The sequence below is a fragment of the Crocuta crocuta genome, unplaced genomic scaffold (genome assembly GCF_008692635.1).
Source record: "Crocuta crocuta isolate KB4526 unplaced genomic scaffold, BGI_CrCroc_1.0 scaffold91-1, whole genome shotgun sequence".
Lineage (NCBI taxonomy): Eukaryota > Metazoa > Chordata > Mammalia > Carnivora > Hyaenidae > Crocuta > Crocuta crocuta.
Window position 1 is genome coordinate 2,472,723 of NW_027551575.1, and position 23,778 is coordinate 2,496,500.

Consider the following 23,778-nt stretch of genomic DNA (forward strand, 5'->3'; position numbering starts at 1 on the left):
GCTGCCCTGACATGGAGATTAAGTAGTATAGAAGAATTAAATGATGATAGTGGAATTTCATACCCCAAGAAGGACAGACTCTTATATGTATAGGCACTTTCTCAGTCTTTCTCAAAAATACTTGGAAAGTGGCCACCAATTTTGCTCTTATGAAATACGAATCCATGTACAATAGCCAAAAGGTGTCATTTGTGAAACATTCAAATATTGCTGGTTGGTTCTGAGAGAATGTGTTTATTTATGAACTCTTGGTTCCTCCAAGTTTGTTGGTGTTTATTTATGAACTCTTGGTTCCTCCAAGTTCGCTGCTGTTTAGTCAGCTCTCACTCATGTACTCTTGTGGCCCGCCTGTCAGATAACAAAGAGGTGAAACCATAGAAATGTTTTCTATTACTCATTCACAAAGCTGATATGGAACCTGTAGTGTTTTCAAGAACCCTTGATGTGCTGGATGCTGTTGTGAAAATAAGTATTCTATTTACTTACTTGAGCTTTTATAGAAACTACAAGAATGTTTTGGACTCCCTTCAGCATGTAAGCAATAGATCGAGCTATCTGGGTCTCAACATTTGGCACATAACAGTGATGATCACTAAGCTCAACTATTAGCCAATTGTGTCCTGTTCATAGTGGGTTAAATTTCACTCCTGGGCATTCCAAGTCCGTCTAATCTTATCCGGGAGAAGTGGAGTTCTGCCTTGGTTTACAGTTGAGGTCACCCATGCAGCAGTGTTTGGACAGGGTCTGATGGAATTATGCTGCATTGTTAACGTGAAATACCACTCCGCAGCGAGGACTGATGACGGCATCAGGGTCCTTTGACTCCTTGCGTACAATATCTTGAAATATATGCCTCCTTGAGATGTGCTAGACTCATAAAACATGCTAAGGGCTCTATTTGGCTTTCATCATTTATTTAGCTGGAATGAAAGTTGTTTTAAGGGACTTATCAGAGACTTAAGAAATGTTTCTAGGGAATAGAAAATGAAAAAGAAAATTGATCTTTGTGGTCACAGTCATGCGTTATTATGCACTCTCCAAGGTGACGCACTGTATCCTTGAGGGGAAAGCTGCCAAAAACTTTGAAAGTGATCTGCCTGTTTTCTTCTCACACTGACTTGCATGGAGGTGCTGGTATTTCAAGATGATTAAATCCTTGTGGAAGGTTTGCAATGATGTCCATCCCTGTTTCTAAGAGAAGTTGGACTAGGGAAAATTATATTAGGCAGCTAGTTGTATGAAATGTAGTAATCTTTGTTGAGTTTCCCCCTTGTAGATATGTAATCAGTTCTTTTTAACAAAGACTTTCTATTTACATTTTTTAAGAAAAACTTTGCACTTGATATAAAGGTCTGCTTGCATTCTATCATACTTTTCGTGTGCGTGCGTGTGTGTGTGTGTGTGTATGTGTGTGTGTGTGTGTGTGGTGTAGTGTGCTTTTCAGGAGCACCATGTAACTATACTGTTTAATCAGGACTGTATTGAAAAACAAATTTGTGAGAGAGTGTTGTTCATGGTATTAATGAGATAAGGTCTGAGTGAAGCAAGCTCTGTCGCAAAGGGCAAGTGTCATGCAGCAGGAAGTCCTGGCCATCCCTTCTACCCCTGCCTCAGCCAGGCTGCCACCTCCCTGTCAGCGCATACCACCACACAGAGGAAATGCCCTCACTCAGCCACCGGTGCCTCCTGCTCGGCGCGGTGGGGCCCTCTGGCCCCCGGGCCCTGCACCAACTCTGATTTTCTGCAGTTTCCAGCGATTTTGGCACTTTCCTTACAAATGGCTTTTCTTTGGGATCTTCATGGAGTCACAGTGCCAGGACCACCTGCCAGAGCCAGAACGAGATTGCGTTTCTCAAAGTCCTACAGGTATCACTCTTTACTTTTTGTGGCTGGGAAGAAATTTTTAAATCAGTCTCGATAGCTTTAGCCCCCTCCCCCTGCAAATATACACTTGCCCTTTGTTGATCTTTTTAACTTGTAACATGCTTTAGTTTGGTAGTGTACGAAATATGAGTGACAAAGAAATGAACCTTAAAATAGTCGGGGTGTGTGGGAACCTGAGAAATAGCAGGAAGTTGACTAACTCTAAAAGCTGATTTTGAGAGTCAAATGGTGAACTTAAAAAAAAAAAAAAAAAAAAAAAACAGCATTTCTATTACTGGCATCTGAAAAACAAGGATATTAGCATACCTAATGGAGTCAATATAGCCAACACTAGTCATTCTAACTTTCAGTTAATCTTTCAAGGTGAGGAAAGGGGTTTTGTTTTATTAAACAGTCAATCAAGCAACAAGAAGGAAATACTGCAATCTTGTTATAAGGGTTTCCGGGCAAATTGACATGGTAAAGTATCTTTTCCAGGAGAATTAGACCCCATAAAATCAAAGTCAACGTTTTGTTAATCTTTTATTTCTAAGGATTTCTGCAGAAATCACTTGAAAAATCTTGACTTCACCAACTCAATAATTTGTCAATAACAACTTTGTTTTACATCCATGTTAGCTTATTTTAACCAAACAACTAGAAAAAAGAAAGAAGACAGTGAGAAAAAACTTTGATTTCTGTCTTTGCCTGGTTATGCTAGCTATTTACAAGGAAAAGATTGATTCTTCACACATTTTTTTTGTTTTGTTTCTGATTGGTTAGTCTGCAGCAGTGAAAGCTGTTTCAGAAAGAGCAAATATAGTTGAAACTGTTCACAAAATCTTGAGAATGTCTTTCTTATTTAGACCAAATGTAACATATTTGGGAATTACTAGGCCTATATAGAAGTATGCATTAAAGTTGAATTAAAATGTGTTCTGATTTACTTGCATAAAAAATTCAAATTGTGGCTTAAAATAATTCACTGGAATTATTTGTTTTAGACAGTATGAAAGATAGTGCCCTTGGAATTTATTAGGGAACTATAAAATTAGAGAAATCAAATTATGAACTTCACCTATAGTAACAATGCATATGCAAAATTTGACAAGGGATAAGTAAAAGTTGACAGCTAAAACTGTAAGTAGGACTTCCATTTATTTCTATTTCAAGACAAAATAAAGACCATGTATTTTTATTATTTATATTACTTTATTAGTTATGAATACAGTTCGACATTAGATATTATATGCCCTACTATGTACTTTACATTCTAATTGGTCCACATCTTATGCTTATTATTTGCATCTCATGCTTCTCATGTGCATGTTCATAATTGTTTTAAGCTCATCAAAGATATGTAACATTACAGTGCATGTTTCCAATAGATGTTGGCTTCTAGACTCTCCTCATCATTGAGATCTGGTAACAAGTCCCAGGCTCTCATACATGCCTAACTACTGGGTAGTATGAAAGGAATAGCATGTTGGACTAGTATTTTAGAAATCTCAAAAAATGCAGTGTAAGCTCTTCTGTATGATTTGCAGATATATTATGCAACTTGCCTTAGTCTGGCAAAGTTATCTTCATTGTCTTTCGGTCAAATAAAGCCAGATCTGGAATGTCTAAAGATGAGTTTTCCATATCGTGAAGTTCTATCAAGCCTCTTTCATAACAAGAGGTAAGACTGATATCCTGAATCGCCATCATGGGCCAATCTCCTTTGGTGCTTGAGAGACTTTGTCCCTCATTAGTATACTTTTAATGTGAATGTGAATTGCCTGTGTCATAATTAAATTATTTATTATGAATTATCTTCACTGTTCTGTGGGTCCTGTTTTGTCTTTCTATTTGGACCGTAAATTCTTTGAGGCCACAAGTTCCCATACATGTGACAGGAGTGCCGTTAATGCGTAATTGATGAAGCATTTTGCTATACGACCTTAGTTGGTATCACCCCTTTATTTGTAAAGTCAAGTTGTTGAAATAATCAGGTCCTATCACAGGCTAGGCATCCAGGAGAAGGTTAGGGAAGTAAGAGGCCAGTTGGCCACTCTGGTCTCACATTTTCAGAGATCTGTCAGTGCTCAAAAAAATCATGCATTCAACTAGAGCAGTATACTGACAATACTGAAAAAAGATATTTATCATCTAACTGTAAACTTTAACAGGTCATACCACCTTAAGTGCACTATTAATCAATGTATGTATGTGTACAAACCCACACATACATACATACATACACACACACACATACTTAAATTTTACAGTTATCTTCTGAATGGCACAATTTTATTGCCTAGTATTCCTGGGGTTAAAGGGGTTAAACTAATATAAAGGTTTAAAGTTTCCCACAAGTTTACAACCTTGTTTTTTACTTTTTTAAAATTTCTTTTTTAACATATGCAATCCTTAAAAAAATGGAAGTAGCTTAAGCTTATCTTGACCCTTGAGAAGGTTTGGATATGATTTCACTATTAAGGCAACTTAAATAACTGAGCATTAATTAGCCAATTTCTTCATTGAATTTCTCCTTTACAAGACTGTTGGCCCAAGAAAAATGTTTCATATTCTGTAAAATCCTCAAATGTGTCTAATATTTTTTCTTTGAAGATGGAATGACATGAATTCCTGACTGAATAAGTGACTGATGGTACACTTACCTTTAACCTGGAATAGTTTTCTTTGGCATTGTTTTCACTTTCTTGTAGCATTTAGGGTAAAGGAAAGCCAAGCCTAGAATCTGTGCAATTCAGTTAAAGAGTGTGATTTGTTAAAGTAAGAGCAAATCATACACATTAGATGAGTATTCATCCCTGAGAAGTGCAATCTTAGACAGTTATACAATGCTTAAAATAGATTTGAAAGTGGTTTTTCAGCAGTGACAAAATTTTTGTCTTCTGTGGGCAAAATATATTTTTATAAAAAGCCAAATATGATTACTATATAGCTTATGAAGCCACATTTGATTTGATACAGAGAGAAAAAGAGGATTACATAGTAAGGGGACTAATTTTCCTCTGTAGATTTGGAATGAGTGCCAATCATTACTTAGAGCCACATCTCTCATATATGTCTTCATGGAGAGAGAAAAGGGAATGATATGTTCAGCACATTACGTTTGAGGAAATAATGTGTTAATTTATGTTGGAATTTTAAACATAGCACCTAAAAAATTGGAAAGAGAATGATCTGAGAAGGAAAGAAAGAATGAGGAGCTAAGAATTAGCAGGTTGATGGTCTCTGCCAACTCTGCAAGGGAACAACACTAGAACATTTTGTTTGTCTGAATGTTATTGTTTGAAAGTATAGTAGTGTTCAAGGAAACTTTAAATGGAAAGTTACCATACAAAAGATGGTCTTGTCTTCCAACCAGAGCAAATCAGAAAGGCTTCTGCTTTCCCTCTTCTCAGAAAGGGACATTAAAAGAAAAAAAAAAGAGGAAGAAAAACACACAAACATTTTATGTGGTGACTGTGGGGTGGGTAGTATGCAAATACAAGAGAAAACCATCCAAGTTACACTTAGGACAGAGATGATTCCACTAACATCCAACAAGCCAGAAGTAGAAAGCAGTTCTATTTTTCTTGTCTCTTATACTAATAGGGGTCCTGGAATATTCTAAATAATGAAATTCTCAGAAAAATCAAATATCCTTTTTGCCAGTTGTTTCAACATCAACATCACTCCCCCAGCATTTTAACAGCGCTGCTGAATAGGTGATTAATTAAAATTATTTGTGCATACCTGTACTTCTTGTAGAAGGGCTCACAAGTAAATATTTTTAACATGAAATAGATTGATCAGTGGGAAGGAGGGTTAACAATCAGATGGAGAAATAAAGGCACAAATTTATTAGAGTCATGAAAAGATGAAGCCATATTTACTAAAACAAAAAGCCGTCAGTGACCTTAAATCATCCCCTGTGCTCTTAGAAATTTATGTTCAGCTCTGCAGCTTGGATCGGGACACCTGATAGAAGCAGACATAAGCAGGGACAAGACGAGAGTGTGGTCTCAACTACTGTGTTAAGACTAAAACCTAAGCAGTAGCGCTTCAGTGGTTGTCAAAGTAAGCCTAGCAGTACCCACTAGAAAAGCAGACTGGAACCCAGGCCTTAGGGAGGGAAATGAGTGCCACCAACAAATCAGTACACTGGCATGTAACTTTCTAAGTACTACATTTATGCCTCCTATTGCACGGCATTTTTGTAAAGTTTTTCAGATGAAAGAGATGTGATAACTATTTTTAGTGTCCCACAGCTCATCTCCATTAATTCTATAGGGTAAGTGAAGAGAAATACTTGCCACCAAATAAGGGAGAAAGAATTGAAGGTTCAGGGATCAGAGGCACACGCGCGCACGAGGAGAGTAAGGTTTGGAATAAGATAAGTAATAAATAAGTAATTAATAAGGTCTAATTTCTATTAGGCCCCTATATGTGCCATGCCATGTTCCCAGTAAGGTACATATGTTATCTCACTTCATCCCACAAAACAACCCTATGAGGTAGATCTACTGGTGCCTTTGTTTTACAGTTGAGGAAACTAGACAAAGTTTGAGAAACTTGCCCACATTTGGACCCTGGCGTTCTGTCCCAGAGCCTAGACTTCTAAATAGTCCCTCTGCTGCCTCTAGTGTCCTGAGCAAATCCTTTCCTGGCCACACAGGGAGGAGTGTGCCATAATGAGAGGTGCAATCTTAATAGATTTACTGTCCCCCTCGGTTCACCTCTGAATCTTTCCCTGGAAAAAGATAATCTTGTAATTTGATGTAGAATGTGGCTTAGTGGTCAATGAAAATAGAAACTTACCAAATAATGCCGAAACGGTCATTTAAACTAATTGATATTGGTTTAAAGGAGCGTTGAGCAAGAATATCACAATGTAAGTATTTCTTATGTTATGAAACAAAGAAAGAAACACACATATCCTAATCCGTGATTTAAGTGGCCCTATCCTCTCACTGGGTTTTGATTTGTGAGCTTCCATCTGCCTCATATCATCTGGCCAAATACATTGGTCACGTGGTTTTATTTTACTGCCAAAATGTTTCTTCTTGGCCAGCTGTTCAGTGGAGCCTGAAGATTCTCTGAGCTTAAAGAGGTCAACTTCATCCTGTCCCATGTTTATTTATTCCACTGGCACTGTCCTGAATATTAAAACGGTCTCTTAATGATATTACAAACTGGAAGTAATAGGAGCATTATTGAAGATGGAAAAGAAATAGTTACCTTATAGGCCGCATAACATTCATTATAGGAATAGCAGAGTGGTTAACAATCACTGCACATGTAGACAGAGGTAGCAAGTATAGGGGGAAAGACTTTGGCTTTAGAGCCGAACATGTGGAGTGTGAATGCCAACTCTGCTGCTTTCTTGACTGAACAATTTCCCTCACTGCCATTAGTAGATTCCATGTCTATAAATGGAAAATATAAATGCCTACTTCAAAAAGCCGTTGTGCCCCACAGCAAGAATAAGTACAGAACAGTGGGCTGCCTACTCCCTCTTTCTTTTATAGCATTTTCCACAGTTCTCTTACCATTTCACCAATTTGGTGATGCGTCTTAGTCAGATGGGTTTATAGGTTAACCGTTATCATTGGGGCCATATTTGGTTACAAATTAGTGGCGTGCAGCTGGCAGCTTGCAGGTACAAACAGCTTCATCTTTGGAAGGTGGTGTGGGATGGTTGGGACCTGGCTGGCTCTAGAGCCACACAGCTGAGGTTCAAATTTCCATGTTTTCACTCACAGCTGTGAGACATTGGAAAGTTATTTGACCTTATTACCTCACTTTCCTTAGCTGTAAAATGGGATGTTGTGAGGATTAAATGTGTTAACCATCTGTAATTCCTGGCGCAGGAAAGCACTGAAATAAATGTTAGTTATTGTTAGTACTAGAAAGTAGGGTCCATGTGACAGCAATTTTTGCCTTCTTTTTTTTTTTTCCCCATCTCTTTAATGCCCGTAAGGGTATGTGACATAGTGTAGGTGGTCGATGCATATGCGTTGAATGAGTGAAACTGTCAGCAAATGTTTCCAGACCGCTGACAAGAATGGAGATAACTGCTTCCTTTCCCCACATTCATGGAATAGAGAGGTAAAGCTGGAGAGAATCAAGAGTTCATCTGCTGAAACCCATCATCTTACATCGAAAACCCTAAAGATCTAGAGAGACCCCACGTTATGAATTTTGATGGTGTCACAGCCAGACCTACAAACCATGGCTCTGTGTGCTTCTGCACAATTTTGTTTTCTCCAGTGTCCCACCACCTCACTTCATTGTAGATCCCATCTAATTCACTGTGTTTGGTAAGGCAACAAGTAGAATGGTTTGGTGCCCACTCTCTGAAACTAGGGGGGTGTGCGAGAGTCGGAATTGGGTAGCCACCACGAAAGGATGTGCTTCTAAATACTAGAAAGGCTCCTCTAGAAGGAAGGCTAAACTCAGACACTTTACCTACAAATCTAAAAATGCCATCCTACAACAGCTGCAAGAGGGGTTTGGAAGGGCCTTTTGTAAATAGGATTTTTGCGGAAGGCATTACCTGAGATTTTCTAAGTTGAAAGAAAGCCATACTTCAAACAGTCAAAGGAATCTGTGCAATTAGCAATGCCGACCCAAAACAGAGATAAAGAGGGGAAATAGGGCTTATGATTTCTCTGCACTATCAAGATGGCGCATACAGCAAGCACAGACAGAAAGACATCACACTGTGTGTGATGATTAGAAAAGTTCTGGTGCTCTGAGGTGCCTGTGGGCTCCACACCTGCATGGAGCCCTGTCACATGTGAACTGGCAGGAGATGCAGAAATCAAGGAGGCAGCAGCAGAAAAGACACCTTCCACTGCTAAGACTTTGTAATTATGCCTGTGAGTATATCTGAGGGTCTACATGAGAGCCCGACTATGCTTAAAACTATACCATGTTTTAATGCGTAATGGATGTGAGTATCCATGTTTAATTCATGGCTAATAAAATGTATAATATTGTCATTATGTTGATTTTATGCTTCTTAGCCTAGTAAAGTTTTGGCTATAAGTCACGAAACTGAAGAAGGGCTAGTACCTTAGTTAAGTGGCCCAGAGAGGACTTGTTTAGACTGAGCATAGCAAATAATAAACACTTTACTAGACAGGGAACATCCGTACACCATCCTTTGCTTCTTCTCACTGTGAAGGTGTGACCCCTCTGTGCTTTGCCACTGCCAAATACCCACCTCCTGCCTTGGTTGTGTCCCCGCTAACCTCCATTGTGTTTTTCACATTTGGACCAGAATTGAAGAAGTTTTCTAATTTTCTTAATAAAGGACTGAAGAAAACCTCTGAATTTCTGTAAGGCTGAGTTATATATGTACCCAGAGTTACTGTGTTTCAGAGCAAAAGAGAACCTCATTGCAAGGGAGAGGACATTATGAAACTAATACACTTGTCAAATTGTGTAATTCATCACCTAACGATAATGTAAATTTGGAAGGGAACAACTAAAATATTGCAGAGAAAAGGTGGACTTGTGAACAGAGTCCATACATATTACTTTAATTATGGGAAGTCAATCAAATGCAAAAGGCAGACGTTCCAAGAGCAACAAATATGTAAGCCTCATTCTGAAAAGAACACCTGAGAGCGAACCCGAAAAAGATAAACTTTGTGGTGGGCTAACGGAATAAATTAATAGCTAATGTGTCCATGAACAAATCACTCAGTGTAATTAGAACTCACTTAAAAGATGAATGATTCATTCACGAACTCTTCAGCAACGGGCTGGTAAATGTTAACAGCCAGCTTTGTGAAGACACCAAAAAATAAAACAAAACAAAAGCCAATTTGTAATATTTGCTGATTTCAAAAATCCTCCCAGCATCCCATTTCAAATTGGAGAGGTCACGAATGGAGAGCTGGCAAGAGGTGCACTGTAGCGCACGCAGATACGTCGATGTAAATGACCTCAAGAATGTACGTAATTTAACAGTGTAGTCAACTATTAGGAACTGAAGAGTTTTGAATGTTTATTACTATTGTTTTTAACATCATTTAATTACTATTGTTTTTAACATCATTTATTTAGTAATAAGTTTATATCATTTAACTTTTTATAGTTGTAAGTATAATGACCAATTAAGAAATACTCCTGAACGTGGAAGAGTCTGATTTTTTAGCTAGGATGGACAGCTCTAGCACACCGCTATGTCTGTTGCTTTATTAGCCACTTGATAGTATTGACCTTATATTAGGTATACAATGATAAGGAAAATGAATGAGGTCTTAGCTCTCATACAGCTTACATCTTAATGGAATAAAGCAGAAAATAAACAAGTTAGCAACTAAGTAAAATAACATAGATACTGGGACAAGAGATTCTACTTGGAGAAATCAAGGAAGGCTTCATAAAGAAAACGACTCTTTGTTACATATAAATTGAAGTATGTCCATTCACATATCCATGAGTACATGTGCAGTCCTAGGCAGACGAGGCATAACTCAGAATTGCACCGAGGCAATGGAGCCACATGGATGTTGACATCATTTCTGACTGTTCTTGCTCAGATCAGACTCCTATCTCCTCAGTGAATTTGTGTTTGTTTCTCCTTAATTGTAAACTGGTAAAGAGAAGAAGGGGGAGGGGTTGGTATCATACTTTCTTTTATATTATTTCATGTAATCCTCAAAATCTTCCATGAGTATAAATATTAAAGTTTAAAAAAATGAAATTTAAAAATCACTGGCAGTAATATATCCTATAGTAGTACCTTTTTTTTTTTTTTTTGGCTTGGTTTATCTCTGCATGTCAGCCCCAAAAATATAGATGTCATAAGTTAGGAGAAATTATGCGATGCATTTTTTTTTATTTTAAAAGTAATCATGCAAGTTTAAATTGTTGGATTAGAGGGAGAGCTAGTCAGCCCAACTTTTCTCTAACACATAAATTTTAGGATGGCGCCTGTAAATATTATGCTTCTAATGCTTGTTGCTTGATCCCTTTGGCAATTAACTTGTCTTTAATTAATTTGTGGATTATCCACTTGAAGTTGCTATGCATAAAGGAATGCAGTGGCAGAATTTGTTTATATAGGATAATAAAATGGATTGTCTATGAAGAGAAGTTTAACTTTGTAAAGTATCCTTGGTTACCAGAGGTTTGCCTTTTCACATAATTGCAGTGTTTAGATAGGTAGAGAATGAAAAACTAGCTGAATCTGATTAGTGTTCTCATCTAAAGGGAAGATTTGTGTCCTGTTTAGGAATCACATTAATTTCATGATGTAAGTGCATTCTCTAGTGAAAGAGTGGTCACCGTAGGGGAGAGAAAACCATAACAGAAAAATCCTTTTGCCATTTTTGGGTTGTACTTGATAAAAAGTTCTCATCCATGAGTTCTACAAAGCCTCACTGCCCTGATCTCAGATGAGCTGAAAGACAAACACATTTTATTGCTTCTGTAATTGTTTTACTTATATACTTACCATTTCCTAGAAAATGACTGTTTTCCACTATAACCTTCTTTAGCCATTTGTTATGAAGGTCAAAATGTCTTAAGCAAAGGCGGTTGCCAGCTGCCAGTAGTGCTGCTACTCATGGTGGATGTGTTTTTGTTCTGTGTGCCCTTTTTGAGGAAAAGGACACTCTACATCTTCTCTGGTGTGCAGTGTTCCCCTAACCCTTGGCTGAGATACTCAGGGACAACCACCCGCAGGTGCCTCTTCCTGAAGAAAATCTTCCTCTTCCTGGAATAAGACAACAGAAATATCAGAGAGATCTCACTTGCAGAAATGCCAAGAAAGGAAAAGAAGAAATTTTTCACAGGGGAGAAAATTGCCATGTGTTTTGAAATGAACTTGAAAGGCTTAATGTTTGTGTTAGCTCTAGATGACTTAAAATTAAGTATCTTGCCCAACCAGTATTGCTAAAAAGGAAAGGGACTTTCTTTCATTGTTAGATTATTTATATGTAGCCCTTACCCCTCTATGAGAATCTATCAGTTCAAGATGATGGATGTGAATGTGCAACTAGCTGAGAAAAAAAAAATGTTTAGCTTTAGCCATATTCATATAACCCGCCCTCAGATCCAGAAATCAAACATGACCAAGGATACCCTTTCATGCTCCCTGCAGTCATAATGCTTCCAAAGATAACAACTTTCCTGACTTCTAAGAGCATAGAAGTTTTTCTGGCCTATTTCTGAACTTTTTATGAATGAAATTATACAATATAAACTCTTCTGTTTGGGCTTCTTCCCATCAACGCTGCAATAGTATGATTCATCTATATTTTGTGTGGTTGTAGATTGTTCATTCTCATGGTAATATTTCATGAGTGAATATACTGTCAATTACTCATTAATGTTACTGTTGATATATAGATGGGTATTTTAGTTTGAGGCTATTATGAATAGAGATGCTATGCATATTCTAGTATCTATCACTTGACAAATGACCATGGTGTCTCTGTAATACAGTTTGAGTGCATATACATATGCTGGATATATCCCAAAGTGTAGAATTTCTGGGTTGCAGTTTATGCATGTCCTTAGATACCACCAAATAGGTTGCCAAAGTGATTGTACCACTTATATTATTTCTTAGACAGTGTTCCAGTTTTCCACATGCTCGCCAAAGGGCAGGCCATCTAGGTATTCCATTTTCGGTGACAGCATCTTAATAAATGATTACCTAGGAGATGGACATTCTGACTTATAAAACCTGGTTTTCCAGGAATAGTGAGGCATTCCTGTTCTGTTTCTCCTCATGGTGAATAGAACACACCTATGGAATGAAGTACTAGTAGAAAACTTGACACATTGTGCAGAAACAGAATTGACCCTGTCTTTGACCCATATTCAGTTTAAATCTATAATCGTATTCTTACATTTTGTCCAGATTCACTTGTCAACCCAACTATAACCATTGTGAGCAAAAACAATTAATAATATTTTATTCTATTTTAAAATGTTCATCTCCTACTTTTAGTTCTAGCTATACATCCTATGCTCACTTTAAATGAGGTTTTCCCTCCCATATTATTTCAAAGAAAAGTTGTTTTGGACATTTCCTAAACAACCTAACCTGTTTAAACACACTAGCAAATACATAGGCAATATAAGTTATGATACAGTACATTTCCTTTAGTCTTTTTCCTCTTTCTCTGTCATTGTGTCTTTATTTTTTTTTTTAATGTCAAGATCCTGGTGACATATAATCCTCTTTTGTATGTCATCTCCTCTAAAGCTGCATCATCAACTGATTTATGATACCAGTCTGGCTTCTGGTACATCAAGTAAGTAAGCTGACCCAGGTTCAGTTTGTACCATGTCAAAGTGTGATCATTAATTTTAGACAATGACTGAAGAAATTTAGCATGTGTAAAACTGTGGTTCCTATTTCTTGAAGTTTTCAAAATCCAATCCTAAATCTCTCTAATTGGTGGCATATTCAGCAGAACACAAAGGAAAGTTAAGGCAGTAGAAATGTATTCTTGGAGTTTCATGACACAAAACTATGTATACTTTATTACTGGACAGATATTTTATTTATTTTAATTTTTTAATGTTAATTTTTGAGACAAAGAGAGATAGTACGTAAGCAAGGGAGGAACAGAGAGAGAGGGAGATGAAGAATCTGAAGCAGGCTTCAGGCTCTGAGCTGTCAGTACAAAGCTTGACGCAGGGGTAGGACTCACGAGCTGAGAGATCATGACCTGAGCCAAAGTCAGAAGCTTAACAGACTAAGCCACCCAGGCACCTCTCTGGACAGATATTTTAAATCATGAAGTTTGGGGCGCTTGGGTGGCTCATTCGGTTGGGTGTCCGACCATGGAAACACACAGTAAGAGGGCAGGCATCTGCAAGCCAAGGAAAGGGGCCTCAGAATAAACCAAACCTGCTGAAACTTAGATCTTGGATATCTAGCCTCCAAAACTGTAAGAAAATAAGTCTCCCTTGTTTAAACCAGTCTGTGGTATTTGGTAGGGCAGCTTAAGCAAACTCACACAACCTTTGGGAAATTGCTACCTTTGGAAATCCTACAGATGAAAAAGTGATGGTAAGGAAATAGGAGAGTATAAATCCCCAAGAATAGTGGGATGAGAAAAGAGACAACTGGAAATGACAAAGGGATGTTTTAGAAATGCAAAGTTGAGGGGCACCTGGGTGGCTCAGTAGGTTAAGCATCCGCCTTTGACTCAGGTCATGATCTCATGCATGGTTCATAGGTCAAGCCCTGCGTCGAGCTCTGTGCTGACAGCTAGCTTGGAGCCTGGAGCCTGCTTCGGATTCTGTGTCTCCCTCTCTTTCTGACCCTCCCCTGCTCGCTTGCTCTCTCTCTCTCTCGCTCTCTCTCTCTCTCTCAGAAATAAAAAGAAAATTGAAAAAAAATTTTTTAAAAAATCATGAAGTTTGGAAATAAGAGTTTTTATATAAGGTCACCTGACTTGAAAATTAGGAAATGAGTTAAGGATGTATAATGTTCTCTTTTAAAATTTAATCTCTACCTTAGTGGGCTCTTGAAGTTGTTATATTTGAACTTCACTTTTCAATTCCTCAGAAATGAGGTTTCACTAAAAATATAATCCTCAGAACTAACATTTCTTGGTGCATAAAATTCCTTGGATCCCAGTGGGACTTGTATTAATTCTTCCAGATCCTGAAAATCTATTTCCAGTATGTACCAGATCACAGCTTAGGATAGCTAATTATTTCATCAATGGTAAATTAAAATTTATAGCTGAGCCGTAGTCAATTAAAAGTCCACAGAATTCACTTTAACCAGTGTTTTGAACTATCACATCTTTAACAAAACTGTTAAAGAAGACCAGGATGTTTTATCTTTGTTTTCAACTCCCTGTTGTCCTGCCTGTTGGATAGGACAGATATGAAATATCCAAATTCAAACAGAAAGGAAAGTGCTAGGGGTACGGATCATCCTTGAAGAAGATAATCAGCCTATAGTCATCAAATGCAGATGGGTCCACCAGGCATGATAGTGGTTGACCTCCATTGGGGAACTTAGAGAGTTTTGTAAAAGAATCTGACAGCAAAATAAAACTTTGGAAAATAAAATAAAGAGCATGATGTTTATCAGGCTTTATTTTTACCTTAGGAAGCTTTTTTTTTCTTTCTTTGTTTTCAATTATTGTATTATATTTAAGTGAATAGCTTAGGGGCACCTGTGTTGCTCAGTCAGTTAAGCGTCCGACTTCAGTTCAGGTCATGATCTCACAGTTTGTGGGTTCGAGCCCTATGTCAGTCTCTGTGATGACAGCTAGCTCAGAGCCTGGAACCTGTTACAGATTCTGTGTCTCCCTCTCTCTCTGACCCTCCCCTGCTCATGCTGTCTCTCTCTCTCTCAGAAATAAATAAAAGACATTAAAAAAAATTAAAAAGTGAATAGCTTAGTCTTGGCACCAGAAACTGAAGAGAAACTGATATTTTTGCTGAAAAGAATAAGACATTTTGTAATTAAACACTAAATTCTGTGCCTTAAGCCAATGCCTCTAAAAACTGGATGTACACACATCTCCTGAGGATCTTGTTACAATGCGGATTCTGACTGAGTAGGTCAAGAGTAAGACCTGACATTCTGCATCCCTCCAAGCTCCAAGATGGTCCTAATGATGCTGGTCTTTTGACCCTAGGATGAATAGAAAGGGTTTAGGAGATAGGAAGTGCACAGGGGACATCCAGACTAAGAGGTCACCAGTCCTTCCAGCAGGGGGTAATACTGTCACCATCTTGGCGGAAAATAAGAAAACTCAGCTGGTAGTGATGGCACATGGTATGGATCCTATCAAGCTGGCAGTCTTCCGCCTGCCCTGTGTCAGCAGATGAAGATCCCTCTCCCTTATCAAGAGGATGGCCAGGCTGGAGCATCTGGTCCACAGGAAGACCTGCACCACGGTTGCCTTCACACAGGTTAACTCAGGAGACAAAGGAGCGCTGGCTCAGCTAGTGGAAGCTATCAGGACCAGTTATAATGGCAGATGTCACTGAGGAGGCAACATTCTGGGTCCAAAATCTGTGGCTCACGGTTTCAGGCTGGAGAGGCAAAGGTTGAGGAAGTAACCTCAAAACTGGGCCAGGTGTATGCTGTCAATCTTTCTGTGTGTAGAAGTAATGGCCTCCTTCAAAAAGAAGAAGAAGAAGAAGAAGAAGAGGAGGAGGAGGAGGAGAAGGAGGAGGAGGAGGAGGAGGAGGGGGAGGAGGAAGGGGAAGGAAATTTTTCAGATGGAGTAAATTTTGCAAATAGAATACAAAATGTCTACCTCCATGTGAAATCAGTCAAAATTCAATTGTGGTCTCTTAGTAGGATCCAAAAGTAATCCTAGTTCTTATTAGTATATGGAGACTTCATAACATAATACATTGATACACTGACAAATTATGTAGACCCTAAAAATGAATCATGGGGACTTTTGTAAATGATTAAAATAAATAATGTCTGCAGCTTTTAATTGTCTACTCCTCATTCAATTGATAGAAACAGTCTTAAGATAACACCAATGACAGGGAAGATGAGAATGAAAGACATGAAATATAAGCTGAATTTTTTTGTGGGAGGGGGAGATGTTGAGAATGAAGGTGCCAGAACATTTGTTTTTCCATGAATTATTTAAATCACTAAATAAAAACTCTAAGACTTATCTAAATTAAGTATTTAAGAGACTGAGTCTGAAACCTGGCCCCATCCTCCAACTTTGTTTACATCCTCAGTGAAAAATTTATAATATTTCTGAGAAAAACTGACCAGTATCATATATTACTGAAAATATCAGGAAGTTTGTGTTAAGAATTCAGTGATCACTGGCCATGTTTCTTTTTTTCTCCTTAAATAGTTTATTGTAAAGTTGGTTTCCATATAACACCCAGTGCTCATCCCAACAAGTGCCCTCCTCCATGCCCATCACCTCCATGTTTCAAGCATTTTTACTCGTCTTTTATGATCAGTGACAGGGCAGAGAGGAAGGCATGAGCCAAGACATTGTTTTTTAATTTTCCTTGGTTGAAAATTAAAACTAAAGGATGACTAAATAGATAGGGTTTTATTATAACTCCTATGAACAAGTGCTTTCCATAAATTATTTTGTATATTATATGAAGACCTAATATAATTTTTCATATTCCAATCCAACATCAGACTTCATTTACTTTTATTATGTAACTCACCACACAAAATATGATTTCTTATTTTCATTATAAGTATTCTCTATTATCATAGTGGTGAAATCCTAGCTCTTCCACATTTTTAGGTTACTTTTATATGGTAATGGTAATATGAACTCTACCAGTTTTGGATTGAAAAAGCAGCAGCTCATTTTACTAGATTTTCATGCTTGTCTTTGCTCATCATACATTTATCAGGCAAGTTACTTAACTTCCATATCCCTCAACCTTCTCATGTGAAATTGAATGCATAAACTATATAATGACTCTATCCCTTTAAGTTTATAGAAATAACATTATGAAAGTTAAAATAACTATAAATGACCCAGAGTATTTGCCTAGATACTTCTTCATAATCAAACAAATATTGATGATATTAACACCAAGCTCAGGAAAGATCAAAGAATGATCAATGAATAGTTCAATGAAAGATCAAAGAATAGTTCAATGTCCCTATGAACTCACACACAATCCAGTCATTCATTTAGCCAATATATGAGTATGTATAATCTGCTAGACATATGAACCCTTAAATTTTATGTGTTCATTTCTGAAATATGTTGCTTAAATCAGAGGTTCGGAGACTTCCAAATAATGCTAGCATTATTCTTCTGAATAATAGTAATTATTTTTTGATACCCTTAGTAAGAACAAGCAAGAGGATGGATATGAAAATGAAGACTAATTTTGTCTACCTTATAATGTATATTCTGGTGCTACAGGAAAGAAACCTCCCTGATGCCTACTTTCAAATGGACTGTTGTGAAATCAGTGGGCTATTTACTAGTTCAGTTGATTCAACTGATGTATGTCCAACTAGTAGTAAGTTAAACTCTCTCACGTTACCAAAACAAAATTTTTGTACTATTAGGTACTATTTTGTACTATTAGGTACTATTAGTATAAATTTGATCATTTTAAGATATCAGTTTAACAAATAAAAAAAGGAATTAGTAAAAAGCCTGAAGAAGCAAGTCCAAATACAGTCATTCACAGTTCAAAGAAGAGCATGTCTGTCATCTCTCAAGAACCAGTAGACTACCAAATATCCACATTAAAAATGAATAAAACCACTTACCATCCTGGTAAGAGATGCCACATGTTGTAGATTCTGGTATTTGTTAGAGATGAGCAAAGACTCTCAGCCTTTTCCTGGATAGATCTTGGAATAAAATAAAATGAGAGATTATGCTAAGTATGAAACTAAGTATTGCCTTTCCCATTAAGATCTTCAGAGATATTTAAGTCATAAGAAATATCAGCATTGCTTTCAAGTACCTAATAACAGTTAGATAACAAATCATTATCTAGAAAGAGAGTGTTTAGAACATCATGCATTTAAAGTGAGTAGTTTAGCTTCATGCCTGAGCAGAGATTCCTAAGTTCATATCGTGACTGTTCCGTTTGTGGGTTATATGGGATTTATTAAACTTTTTCAAGGTTCTCTGTTCAGTTGCCTCTGTACCTACATCATTAACTGTTGTCTTAAGTGAGATGATGCATGCATAGCCCTTACAGTAGTGTGGCATATAGAAGCAGTTGGTTTCTGTTAATTTTCATTACTTGCAAGAGTAAGCTTCAGTGTCCACAACTGAGTTTGGCAGTGGAGCAAATATGATTCTCTGCTTTCTGATCTATAATGCCTATTATTAAAAAGAAAGAAAGAGAGAAAGAGGGAAAGGAAAGGGAAGGGAAGGGAAGGGAAGGGAAGGGAAGGGAAGGGGAAGGGGAAGTAACAATCACCAACCACTGACCCTTTAAAAATAAGTGGGATTTATGGGGCACCTGGGTGGCTTAGTCAGTTAAGTGTCCAACTGTTGATTTTGGCTCAAGTCATGAACTCTCAGTTTTTGAGTTCGAGCCCTGCATAGGGCTCTGCACTGATAGCTCAGACCCTGAACCCTGCTTCAGATTCTGTGTCTCCTCTCTCTCTGCCCTTCCCCTGTTCATTCTGTCTCTTTCTCTCTCTCAAAAATAAATAAACTATAAAAAATAAGTGGAATTTGTATCATACATACATGCATATATGCATGTATGTTTCTGGAGATATATGCGTATGTTTGTGTGTGGGTGTGTCTGTGTGTAGGTGTGTGTATGTATGTGTGTACATATGTACATACATACCACTGCCTGGGAGATTGCATTTCTCATATCTATTAACTATAACAAAATATCAGGACCTAGTCAAGTGTTACATATGCAAATGATGCTCAGCATATATTTACAGAATTTATGTTTTTTTACATTTCAAATTGCTGTTATTGATTTTTGTACTTGAAAATCAATGACAATAACCCCTTGACTTTAGTGAACTGAGATATTATAAAGGACTCTGTGGCTTAGTATCAAGTAGTATGATGAGCCTGTGTACAGCTAAGCTCTTCAGTGAATTTAAGTTACTTAACTATTAAAGAAGCCTATAGATTATCTAGTATCCACATCATAATATGGTTTTCTCATTATCCATTCTTCCTTGCAAATGCAGTAACTCTTTGTATCAGTGTATCTTGTAGCTATGTAGAAAAATGGCCCCCAAAGAAAGCTGATTGCTAATCTAGACCTGTGCTTTCCAAAAAGACAGCCAGTAGCCAAGGAGCACTTGAACTGTGGCTAATCCATGTGAGATGTGCTGACGTATAAAATGGACAGATTTCAAGTACTCAGTGTAAACAAAAGTGAAAAATATCTCATTAGTAATTTTTATTATGATTACTTGTATGTGTGGGAATGTTTGGCATATTTTGGGTCAAATGAAATATATTATTAAAATTAGTTTCACCTGGGGACGCCTGGCTGGCTCAGTCTGCAGAGCAGTTTCAGTCTGAGACTCTTGATCTCAGAGTGGGTGTGAGCCCCATGCTGGGTGTAGAGATTACTTAAAAATAAAATCTATAAAAAATTAATTTCACCTCATCTTTAAAAAACTTTTCATAATGTGGCTTTTGGAAAATTAAAAATTACATGTATGGTCCCCATTCATGGCTCATATTCTATTTCTATTGAACAGCACTACTCTAGACAGAAGTTACAAGGAAAAAAAAACAGCTAAAAAAATAATTCTTAGAAAAACAAATAAAAAAAAAGTATGAAATTTAAAGTGATAAATAATAAACTCTATGAACAAATCCACCATAGTCCACAGTGTGCTTGTGTTCAGGAGAAAAAAGGGTTTGAAATAATTTTGAAATGTTCCACCAGTGCAAAATTGTTCACCAAGCGAGAATTAAAACGTTAGTAAACCGGAGCTGTTAATGGAAGTCAGATTCCAGGCAAGGCAAGAAGACTGAAAACATTTCTATAAAGTAACAAGGGGAAAGCCTCAATGAGAGTATTTGTTTTAGTAAATTTTCTAAAGGAAAAGTATATGCTATAGTGGTATTAGTGAATTTGGGGATTTGTGAAGCTCCTAGATGCATTTGAATGTCAGGATATAATGCAGTGGTCCCCAGTATTTTAAAATTTAAACTTTTTTAACTCGAGCCATCAAGACTTAGACTATGGTAGTCCACCCTTATCTGTGTGTGGTGGGGGGAGAGGGGAATATGTTCCATGCCTCCCAAGGGATACATGATACCATGAATAGTCCCAAACCCTATATATGCCGTGTTTTCCCTATACATGCATACCTACGATGAAGGTTAATTTCTAAGTTAGGTACAGTAAGAAATTAACAACAACTAATAAAAAATAGAGCAGTTTATGACAATATACCGTAATAAAGGCTGTGTGAATGTATTCTCTCTCAGAGTATCTAATTGTACTATACTCTCCTTCTTGTGATGATGTGAGATGATGAAATACTTGCGCGACAAGATGAAGTGAGCTGGATGACACAGACATAGTGATGTAGCATTAGGCGACCACTGACCTTGTGAAGATATGTGAGAAGGAGGATCATCTGCTTCCGGACTGTGGTTGGCCACAGGTCACTGAAACTGCAGAAGGAGAAACCGCAAATAAGTGGGGGAGCAGAGGGGCTACTGTATTCCATTAACTCTTTCAAGGTTGCACAGCAATTTTGACCTGTAACAGGAACTCATCCCTGTGTGATTCCTTGGTCCCTGGAACTGCTCTGCAGCATAATGCTTTCATGCGTTTCAAATAGTTTTCAGAAAAGCTGTGTGCTCCATTTCCCTATGGTACATTATCCATTTGTTAGCGTATTAAAGACACTGGGAAGTACTGAAAAACTATTGAATTTTGTTGCATTTAAAAAAATTTTAATGTTTCTTTTTGAGAGAGACAGAGAGAGACAGTGTGCGACCAGGGGAAGGACAGAGAGAGAGGAAGACAGAGAATCCAAAGCAGGCTCCTGGCTATGAGCTATCAGCACAGAGCCCGATGCAATGCTTGAACTCATGAGCTGTGAGATCATGATCTGAGCAGAAGTCAGTTGCCCAACCGACTGAGCCACCCAGGGGCACCTAGTACATTTTTTTCTCAAATTATTTTACCACAGAATGCCCCTTCTCCATGAGATGCATTTATTTATTTGATGTCATCTGTACATGCTGGAATCCATCATCTAGAGAACACTGCTGTATGGAAATACTGAAATATATACAACTGATTCCTATTACCTGTTCTTGTTGATCTTTATTATTGATTACAAGCAAAAATGACTTTGAGAAAATATGAAATATTGAGGAATATATGTAATGTGATGTTCAGATGTCTCACTTCTAAATTGGTCAGAGAATCGAACCTGGGATTTAAAAATATACTTAGATGCATTTCTTAGTTATTATATCCATAGTGTGTGATTCAGAGAGATTCATAGAAATCCATATTTTGACTCATCACTGTCTACTAGGAGTCTGTTTTCAGTGGACGTAGAGCAGGGTTTGCTTCTAATAAAACTGAACTTCTAAGTAAGAACCTGGGACTTGGAGATGCGATGGCATTTTAACAAATACATCGTCGTCCTCAGACACATAACAGTTGTACAGTTGGTGCTGGTTACCTAATGGACAGAAGTGTCATACTATATTTCTTAGTTTATGTTATTTTTGATTTTCTGACTCTTTTCTATAAACTGTGCTAAAATGCCATCAAGGATCATGGACAGAGATTGCTGTCAATAGTTCCTACAGCAATGAGAAATGTTTAAGAGTTCAAACAAAAAATAAAACCTTGTTATTTAGCTATTCTATATTTGGAAACTGAGCATATCTTTGAGACACATATGTCTCTGGGACCTTGAAAGCTGCATACTGGAGTTCCTGCTTAGTATCCAAATCCCACTTCTTTCATGTCTGCCTGACTTCGATTATCTTGGATTCAGAACATGATCCTCCAGCTTCCTCCCAGAAAGAAACCATTTAGGAACATGAGCTCAGTGGTAACAAGTTTCAAGAGCTAATGACACCCATTCTTCCAGCCCTCCTTAGCCAGACATTCTTTTGAGATAACCAGCTCCTTTAGAGTTGACACTTCAATGAATCCTAAAATACACTAAACAAGGATGTGAGATTACTGAGCCCTTGGTTTCCTGTGCAAAATGTAGTTCACTGAGAAGACTGTTTTCACCAAGCCATAGGCCATATATATAAACATAAGTACTATACACACAACTACACAGACTCACGTGTGTGTGTGTGTGTGTGTGTGTGTGTGTGTGTATGACCTTTGCACTCATGAAAACCTGATTGGGATTGGGATTGAGAACCTAGATGCTAGCTTTGGGTGCTATTTGAACCATACCGTATAGTCTTGGATCTTTATCTTTGCCTCTGTACAGTAAGGCTATGTTTCACTTTCCTCATCAGCTCACAAGTTTTCTGTGAGAATCAAGTAAGACATGTTGGTGACATAACATAGGAATACAAAGTTGTATCATGGGATGCAATATTTTCTGGCAGCCCTCAGAGATTATGGAACCTAAAGAATCCTTGAGAGATTCTCTTAAACATGCACATGAAATCATATATGAAACCAGTGGTTTTGATTTTTCACCTGTGGATTTCCCCCAGTCTCTTCCTCGCAACATCCCTCCCCACTACCAAAGAAAAGTAGTTTCCAGTAACGTGTTGTATATAACATGAATGAGAGTGGGAATAGAGGTGGTAGGTAAGTAAGTTCACAAAAAGGAAGATTCTCATGCCATTCCTAGATTTAGGCTAATGCTTTTATGATCTCTTAAAATATCTCCACGCCCTCTCAGAATTTCCTAAGAGTCACTTTGGAGGAAGAAAAATAATTACTTTATAAAATCATTTTGAATGTTCTAGTAGAATTGTTTATAGGTTATACTGAGTTCATCCAAGAGAGGCGTAGTCCTGGTCTCTAGAGTCAGACCAGGTTGGTCTGTTCCTTCACTTAAGAGCTGCAAACCCTCTCTTTTCTTCAGCGCCCCCGTCTGTATATGGAAATGATAGTAATACCCAACTCATAAAGTTTCTGTGGGAATTAATGAGATAATATTGTAAAATGCTTTCTATAGTTCCTGTCATATGGTAAGTACCCCATAAATGTTACATGTTTACTACTTCTGTTGCTGCTATTTGTAGCCATCATCCTTAAAGAGGTGGGTTTATGAATGTCCCTCACCTGTACTTATTCTTTTACAAAATATTAGCAAGTCCATTAAGAAACTATAAAATGGGCTAATAATGGAAAACAACAATAGGTTCTTGGCTACCAAGTTCTATTCGGGCAAAACTGGAATGTTTTTTTAAATATCCTGTGTTTTATAAAAACAAATATAGAATAAATAAATAGCTATAACCTCTTTTTATGGCAAGCCAAAACTTCTGTATT

The 23,778-nt window shown here is 37.5% G+C and overlaps 1 protein-coding gene across 1 annotated transcript in view; it reads left to right on the forward strand.

The window, feature by feature from the left end:
- Positions 1–1,675: 1,675 nt before the first annotated feature.
- LOC144221090 (3',5'-cyclic-AMP phosphodiesterase 4D) overlaps positions 1,676–23,778 on the forward strand; it is a 354,077-nt gene continuing 331,974 nt past the window's right edge. Inside the window, exon 1 of the mRNA XM_077751451.1 lies at positions 1,676–1,866. Within this exon, the coding sequence (XP_077607577.1) occupies positions 1,778–1,866 (89 nt within the window). The 5' untranslated portion in view covers positions 1,676–1,777. The remainder of the gene's footprint in view (positions 1,867–23,778) is intronic.